This window comes from Eptesicus fuscus, chromosome 11, assembly GCF_027574615.1.
Source record: "Eptesicus fuscus isolate TK198812 chromosome 11, DD_ASM_mEF_20220401, whole genome shotgun sequence".
Taxonomy (NCBI): domain Eukaryota; kingdom Metazoa; phylum Chordata; class Mammalia; order Chiroptera; family Vespertilionidae; genus Eptesicus; species Eptesicus fuscus.
In genome coordinates, this window is record NC_072483.1 from 63847436 (window position 1) to 63856511 (window position 9076).

At 41.3% G+C, this 9076-nt stretch overlaps 1 protein-coding gene across 3 annotated transcripts in view; it reads right to left on the reverse strand.

Moving 5' to 3' along the window:
- The window catches only part of PSMD1 (proteasome 26S subunit, non-ATPase 1), an 81917-nt gene extending 73971 nt beyond the window's left edge, over positions 1–7946 (reverse strand). The window contains exons 1-4 of one of the 3 annotated variants that reach the window (XM_054722764.1): positions 7793–7946; positions 2949–2992; positions 2085–2158; positions 1732–1901 (exon numbers count right to left, since the gene is read on the reverse strand). In XM_054722764.1, the coding sequence (XP_054578739.1) occupies positions 1732–1901; positions 2085–2158; positions 2949–2992; positions 7793–7808 (304 nt within the window). In that variant the 5' untranslated portion in view covers positions 7809–7946. The remainder of the gene's footprint in view (positions 1–1731; positions 1902–2084; positions 2159–2948; positions 2993–7792) is intronic. The other 2 variants (XM_028137260.2, XM_008160206.3) reach the window with 2 other exon arrangements.
- Between the last annotated feature and the right edge of the window lie 1130 nt (positions 7947–9076).

The window sequence follows — 9076 nt, forward strand, 5'->3', positions numbered from 1 at the left end:
AAAAGAGAATACCAAATTTCTCCTTTTAAGGGTTCAGGTAAATAATGCAGCTTTCCTCTTAATCAGGAATTCAAAAAATAATCATACTATAGACAGACAACACACATACTCTCTGTAACTATAATCTAAAGTTTGCTCTTCACAAAGACATATCTGAAGGGTATACAGTCCCTTCTTTCATCTACTAGATCAGAAGTTTTCAAACCTACAAAACTCTGAACAAAACTTTACATAGTTGGTTCAACTTACAAGATAGAGCAGTGATTTTCAACTGGTGTGCTGCAAGCATTTTTACAACAAGCAATATCTGACTATTTAGTCAGGGGCACTAACCTCTTTTCTCTTAGATTGCCAAATAAAAAAAAAAAAGGCAACAGACAACACAATAGCCCTCTGGTGTAAATGCCCTATCTAGAACCATAAATATACAGGCCATATAATAGAGGTGCATCCTATTAGTCAGTTCACATAATAAGGTTGTGGCTGACTGGTTAACTCTTGGTAGCAGAAATCCTTATATACAAGTATAGGCACCTGATTTTTTAAAAAGTTACTTTGGAACAAAAAGGGTAGGTAATTACTTTATTATACTTTTGTAAATCAATCAAAATTATACCTATTTTTGTCAGATCAGCAAAAAACATATTTTTGGGTGTGCTGCAGAATTTTAGTAATTAGTTTGTGTTTGCCATGAGATAAAAAGGTTGAAAATCACTCAGATAGAGAACCAGAAGCCTTGCTGTGTGCTATCCCCTCAACTTCAAAAATAACGAAGCAAATGAGAAAACAATGGTTACTAATAGAAACTATGGATTTTGGAGACTTGGCTTTAAATTTTGAGCCTTCTATTTAATAGCCACGTGTGTTTATCATATTGAAACCCAAGTTTTCTCATTTTTTAAAAATACATTTTTATTTATTTCAGAGAGGGAGAGAGAGAGATAGAAATATCAACGATGAAAGACAATCATTGATTGGCTGCCTCCTTCATGTCCCACACTGGGGATCGAGCCGGCAACCCTAGCATGTGCCCTGACCAGGAATCGAAGCATTGACCTCCTGGTTCATAGGTCCACACTCAACCATTGAGCCACGCTGGCTAAGCCCTAAGTTTTCTCATTTTTAAAACAGGGCTAGATCCTTCCTCATAGAGCAGCTGTGGAATAAACCATGGTATGAAGCATTAGTGGCCCAGAGCCTAGCACAATGGAGATATTCAATAATGGTTTCCTGTATTAGAAACAACTCTATAAATTACTATCATTTAATTTGTTATTGATAATAATTTAATTTTTTCATGTAATATGCTCATTGGGCTAGAGATAACCATATCACCGAGATAACTAACTTTGTGTTAAGTTAGCTATTTCAGACTCATTTCTTAGATTCATTCTTAACCCTTTGCACTCGCTTGCAATTTTAATCTCTATGCTACCGATGCTAACTGTGTCGAGTCACACTCAACATCCGAGTGCAAAAGGTTAAAATGTTTTGTGAGATGTCCTCATCATTGCTGTCGTTATTACTGTTCATTATGATAAAAAATAAAGCACAGAATTGAAAATTATATCTAAAAACTCAGCCTGCATAAAATTACTGTAGAAAGATTACAAACTTTCAATTGAAATAAAATTTGGCAACAACAAAAATAACTCAGAAAAAAAATGCTATATACACTAGAGCAAGAAAGAAGCTGACAAGATAAAGCATTAGTACTTGGAAGATAATTACCTATAATAGTCTCCACGTATTCAGAGTTATCATTGACATTGAAGAGGTCACCTGCTCCAAGTGCATAATTCAGAGACTCCTCAAAAGCCCCGAGGTGATAAAATACTTTAGATGCCACTAAGGCTGCAAACTGCCGACTCCGGAAACCCTCATCTTCATATAAAACTTCTCTGAAAGAATAAAAAGCATAGGTTTTGTTCAAACTCTGGTTTTCCTTAAAATCCCAAATCTAAATATTCAAGCCACAATTTAGTAGCAGCAAATTTCTAAATGAATATAAACCACAAGATCCACATCTATAGATACGTTAAGTTGTTCTACTTTATCTCAATTTATAGAAATAAATTTCTTACATTTTGTCTACAGACTCAGAAATTTCTGCCCAGAAGTCATTGACAACTGCATTCAATTTGTGTAGTGCAAATTCCTGTAGAAGATAAAACCAAAATTCAATTTTGAGACAGACTCAACATTACACTTCCTTAAAAAAGTTTTCAACAAATGGATGGCCAAATTGTCATATTTACTAAAACTTTTATTAATCTATGACAAATATAAAAAATTACCGACATATTTTCTCTTCAGTTTATACATTTCCTTTCTGTCTTCAATCATCAAACATCAGACTACCATATAATGCCATTCCTTAATATAATGAATATTTTTTCTTTTTTGAATATACAAGGTTGACGTGAGTTGCTGGTTTGAATGTATATAAATGAATTCAGGTGTCTAGAGTCACTTGAATTATATTCCAAATTTTTGTCAAATGAAAATTTAAAATATTGGACACAGAAGAAACAATTTTTGTGTGTGCTGTTGTTAAACTGGGAGGTGTGGAGGGTGCTCAGGTGCCATATTGAGATTTATGTTGTGGGGGGTGCTCAGGTGTCATATAGAGGTTTATTTGCCCTAGTTTTGTTAAACTCTAGGGAAAACCAACTGCTGTTCTCAAAGCACTGTCCTCTAGGACTAGATTTCAATGACTGGGTATATAGGCTGGGCAAGATGGCTATTTTATTTTATTTTTTTAAATTTAATATTTTATTGTTGAAAGTATTACATATGTCTCTTTTTCCCCCCATTGACCTCTCCCAGGATGCTCCCACCCCCCAAGAATGGCTATTTTAAATGATGGAAGATATACAGACACCACTAAGTTCAAAGAGCTTCACCATATTTGTAGTAAGCCAAATTAATTTTCCTTCAACTCATACCTTAAGCTGTGGTTCTTCTTCATCCAGAAGAGAAATAATTCCAGCTGTAAGACAAAAGATATATCCTGATTATGAAATATATACTAAGAGAGAAACTAACTTAGTAAAAAATATGATAGTTAGAAAAAAGTATTTTTTTGAAGGTGACTTCACTAGAGGAATTATTATTTTTCTTTAAAACTATAAAGGTTTATATTTCAAAGTTTAAGAATTAACTGTTATCAAACTCTCATAACACTACATAAATCACATTGTTTGCCTAATTCAGTGGTTTTCAAAGTATGATCCCTGAACCAATACCATTAGCATTACTTGGGAATTGGTTAAAAATGCAAATTTTTGGCCCTATTCCACATCTACTGAATCAAATTGTGGGGATGGGGTCCAATAATGGGGCCACAAGCTCTCCTTGTGATACTGATGCTTGCTATAGTTTGAAAATCAATGGCCTAATTTACTGACCAAAAAGGGAAACTTTCCCATATCCTATATAATAAAACCCTAATGTGCAAATCAACTGAACAGTGGGACAGACCGGTCACTATGATGCATACTGACCACCAGGGGGCAGACGCTCAATGCAGGAGCTGCCCCCTGGTGGTCAGTGCACTCCCACAGGGGGAGCGTGGCTCAGCCAGAAGCCTGGCTCATGGCTGGCGAGCGCAGTGAAGGTGGTGGGAGCCTCTCCCGCCTCCGCAGCAGTGCTAAGGACCCCTCCGAGGAGTCCTGGACTGTGACAGGGTGCAGGCTGGGCTGAAGGTCTTCCCTACCCCCAGTTTACGTGCACTGGGCCTCTAGTAATTTTAGAATAATATTAGTCACAAAATACACCAACAGTTAGTTATATAGTTATATACAAAAGAAGGGACTATATAGTCATCAACTCACCGGGGTAGAATTTTTTTTTTTAAGTATGAGATTTTTTATTTTAATTATTTCAAGATGCCTATATAAAGGCTTCACCTTTGTATCACAAGTAACCTAGGTTTTGCTAAATGATGAGCAATCTTACTTATTCTGACTTGACCCAAGCACAGTGTTCCCCATATGACCTTGAGGTGTTAGCACTAACACTGGACAGTAAAGAAAGTAACTGCCCTCGCCAAAAAAATGAGCCTTCAAATACAGTCATATGTTAAAGGGAATATTAGAATAAAGTAAAAGGAAACCAAACTGTCTCTCAGATACCATGTAAGTCTTAAAATCATTCTGGAATGCTGAGTTGAAATTGTGATTTGATTAGTGTCAAGGCAATATTACTTAGGAAATATAACCATTTCTAACCGGTAAGTGTAGGTTTGCTAAATAGCTTCAGCAGTCTTTACAGACTCTTACAGAAAAGGATACAAAATTTAGCAAACAAAACTATGCCATGGTGCCAGCTAGGGCGTACTATTACATATTCTAAAAGCATGAAAGCAGATAAAAAGAACTTCTAGGTTGGTATGACAAGTCCAGAACAGAGACTGAACTGACGGCATTGAAAGAAGATAGGTCAAAGAATGAAATCACTGTGTGTGTGGAGGGGGGGTTGGAGGGAGTGTTGCAAACCCATGATATGCAATAGCTGATAAACAGGAATTCTTTAAATGTAGAGCAGATCATCAAAATACTAAAAAGGCTACCCCATTCCTATCATCAATCAATAGTGTTTTGAATTGCTTTTACCAAAAGAGGAGACAGATTTTCCTATACTAAGCTGTTTGATTTCACTTCTGATTAAGTTGTTACACAGTTGTCCTGGCTTAGAAATAAAACCATTGTCTGCAGAACACAACTAAATCAAATACTCTACACTCCAGAAATGAATATTTTCCATCTTAAAAACAAAACAGCACTCTCCTTTAGAGGGGGGAAGAGGAAGCAGGGAATGGGAAAGATTAAGGATGCTAAAAAATCTCATAACAGTAAATCAGCCTATATTATCTAAAACTGTTGCATCAATTTATAGTAATATTGATATTATTTATAAATATGGAGGTATGTTCCAGAAGAAATAGCTTAAACGTTGAAAATGATTGTCTCTGGGGATGAGGAAGGGGAAAGAGGAGTGGGAGACTCTTTTAAAAGTTTTCTTTTATGTGCCTATGTTGTTAAAAGTCACAACCCCAAACCCCACTCAGTCTCACATCTCCCTCCAGCAAACACCTATCTCTACCTCTCCACTCCCTTTCTTTGTCAAGCCTCTTGAAAAACTTAGCATATATGTTGACCTCTTATTCACTACTGTGTTCTCAGTGCCTAGTGGATAAGTGAATGGATGAAGTTACTAATCCACACCAGAGCTGGTGTGGTACCTGGGACAGATCCTGAGCCAATGTGAGCCAAGGATGGGAATCAGGGTGACAAAAGGTTTGGAGAAGCTGATATGTAATCCAGAATATGTAACAAGTGATAGTAACAAATACACCCTATACTATCACCAGAGTCTCAGGGTAGGACCTAAAAATCATTACTCTTGCCACACCTGATAGGTTTAAATTATCTGTATTATATTCCCACCAATGCTCTCTGTCTCTACTTCAAACACTCTAGGGCAGTGATGGGCAACCTTTTGAGCTTGGTGTGTCAAACTTCGCCAAAAAACTGAGCATAACTCGGGTAGTGTGTCACGTTGAGGAAAAAACTAACTCCAAGACTCTAGTCGCAAATGTTTCATCCTCAGGAGCAGCAAAAGTTTCATCCTCGGCGTGCGGCCGCGTGTCATCAGAAATGGCTACGCGTGTCAGTGCTGACACGCGTGTCATAGGTTCGCCATCACTGCTCTAGGGGGTTGATTTATTCATTCAGGGCATACTTTTGAACTTCAGCCAACTGCTAGGCAATGTTCTTACAATTATGGAAACAAGTTTCCCGCCCAAAATCCTACCAGAGAGAAAGACAGTAATCAGACAAGTAAACAAAGTAATTACAGGACTGTGATGAAGGGAGGGGACAGCCAAAGGGGACAGGGGCAGCATGTTTTAATAAAATGAGCGGGAAAGACTAACATTTGAGCTGAGACTAAAGACTGAAAAGCTAAGGGAGAAGTTGAGGAACAGGAGTCTAGAAAGAAGGAACAGAATGTGCAGGAACCCTGCGGTAGGAGAGAAACAGACATATTCAAGGCACAGAAAGAATACCTGTATGATTAAGGTGTAGTGAGTGGGGAAAAGAGTAGTACAAAACCAGGCAGAAGCCCTAGCCGGTTTGGCTCAGTGGATAGAGCGTCAGCCTGCAGACGGACATGTACCTTGGTTTCAGGTTCCTCCCCTCCCGGGACCCTGGTCAGGGCGCGTGCAGGGGGCAACCAATTGAAGTGTTCTTTTGCATTGATGTTTCTCTCTGTCTTTCCCTCTCTCTTCCACTCTCTAACGATCAATGGAAAAATATCCTTGGGTGAGGATTAAAAAAAAATAATGATAATAAAATAAATAAATAAATAAATAAATAAATAAATATTTTTAAAAAACCAAGGCAGAAATCATCATGAGGTCTTTGGTTAAGAGCCTGGATTTTAAACCCAATGGAAAGCACTGGAGGATTTAAAGCAAAGTAATGATATTATGTAATTAAAGTTTTAAAAAGAAGACTCGGACTACGACAAGAATGGACTGTATGGAAGTAATGGTGGAAAAACAAGTCTTAAGGCTGCTGGTAACCCAGGCAAGGGATGAGCTAAGGCCTGGGCTGGGAGGTGGTAATGGGTAGATTTGAAATAGAACGAGGCCTTCATTTACAGGGGGCAAGATACTCAGTGCTTGTTTTGTTTTTAGATAGCTCTGACTGGTAAAACTCTTCCTTTCATTAAGCTAAAATTCACCTCCCCGTCGTTTGTATCTCTTGGAGACAAACGTTTAATTCCAAGTACAGGTGACAGTCGCTCTTCAAATCTTCGAAAGTGACTTAGATCTCCCAGCATCTCCACCAATTTCTTAAGCAATGCTCATAAAAAGATGGTTTTGAGCTCCATCCAAGTACAAGTTACTGTCTCCTGAGCACCAGTTGTTTACAACGAAATATTAGTGGGACAAGTGTAGATAGAGTAAAACAGGGTGAGAAAAGGGTAGGTAGGCAAGACAAAAAGCACCAAGGCTGTGGACAGCTCTAACTGAAACAATCCATGGCGAGGGCGTTTAAGTCACCCCTACATCTTCACTTCTACAGTTTATCCTGTTTCTAGTGTCATTACAGGAACCTATGGGTACGATGGTTAGGTAAGTGTATGAAACCTGCTCTGCACACCCAGGAGTTCTTCCTTCAATGCAGAATATTTACTGAGCATTTGGCCTCAAAAAAACCAGAGCTTGCTTCTCAGTATAAAGCTGTCTTCACCCAACACAAAAGTTCTCTGGGTGCTTTCACTGAAAACCCTTGCTGTAGGCCCAGAACCGACCCGCCTCAAATCTAGCTTCAGGTTTCACTCCAAGGAGAACGGAGCTGAGCCCCATCCAGTGGAAGACGGCTTCGCTGTCCGGCCGCACAAGGGGGGTCGTCCCTCCCAACCACCTGCGAGGAAGGACTGGGACCCGACGGCCCCACGTGGTCCGTTTCGGGAGGATTCGAAGGAAGGAGAACTCCTCGGGGTCCGAGAAGGACCCAGAAGCACCTCGGGTCCGGGCACGGGGGTGTGGCGGGAGAGATGTCGAGTCGGGCGACCTGGTGCGCTTCCCCCGAGCCCGACGGGGTCCCCGGGCAGAGAGGCCCGGCCGGACTGCCAGCCCCCGGCCCGGGAGTGGACCTTGGGCAGCGAGCGGCCGCACAGGCCGGCGCTCCGCCGGGAGGTGCCCAGTCACCGGCCCTGACTCAGCTAAAAGCCGGCATGGCGGCTCCTCCCTTTCGGCGCCCGCTGCGGTCGCACTCACCGGCTGAGGTGATCATGGCTGCGCCCTGCACTCGCCCGCCTGTCCACTCGCAGTCCGGGCTCCGCGGTGTATCTGTCAACTCAGGACCCACAGGCTCCGCCGCGCCTCCTCACTGCCCCGGTGCGCTGCTCAGTCAGTCGCCAGCTCGGGCCGCCGGCTCACTTCTCGCTCAGGACCCCGACCGCCCATGTGCTGTCCACCGTCCTGCCTGCCGCCCCGGCACAAGTCCTCCCCCGGCCTACGCCTTTCGCGCCACCACCGCCGCCCCGCCCTGCGCGAAAGGATGCACAGAGAGCTCCATTGTTTCCCCTAACCGTTTTTTAGGTCAGAGCTCTCACTGGGTGGTGACACTCGTCGGCACCTGGGATCAGGCTTCACAATGGCCACGCCTAGAAAGAGGCCCCTCCACCGTCACCCGCCATAGCTGAGAAAGGGCTTTGAGGGGAAGTGCGAGCGGTGCGTGCTGCAGTGCCACCTGCTGCGTGGGGGTCTCACTGCAGCGCCCACCCTTCCAAGCCTTTGGGGGCTAAGGATGTGGCAAAGACTGTTTTCTTTAAAAAGTGATCATCAAACAAAGTTTAAAAAGCAGAACCCGTCTTCAAAAGAAAGCCTCACGGAAATACTTCATTGTAAGGAATCCATCATTACTTTATTAAAACGTTGAACAATGGATGTTTATATTAACGTTTGGAATAGTTAATACTGTACATTTACATGTTTGAAAAATCGTAAGTAAAAAATGATATACTGTGAAAAGTGTCCCAAATGTGAGCGGTGGGGGAGAGTCTTCCATTTTTGCTTTCCATCTGCCTGGTTCCTCCTCCCCCCGCCCCCCTCCCCGCCGCCGATAGCAATGGGTTCTTGATTTTTAATATATCTTTAGAAATTGGAAATGGCAGTTGTGATTGCCATGTGCAGTCTTATACCAGCTTCAATAGCCATCTTACCTCAATAGTACTAAAGAAAGCATTGACAAATGCTAGTGGCAAATAATGGCATTTTAAAGTCACTAGCCTTGCATTTAATTGGACAATAATCACTAACGCTTAGTTCTCAAAACACTGTAACCTAGTGGCACAAGTCAATGTTTTGTGGTTGATAACACATTTGAGTGTATGTGTGGATTTTTAAAAAATGAGTATTCTTAAGCTATGGGTGTTAAAGTATATCAAATGTAATTATTAAACACTTTTGAAGAGCTCCCTGTAAACAGATTGAATGTTTGGGAGTATCATTTTACAGAGGCACTTTGGACAATCCCTCCCATAGACACTCATGTTCCTA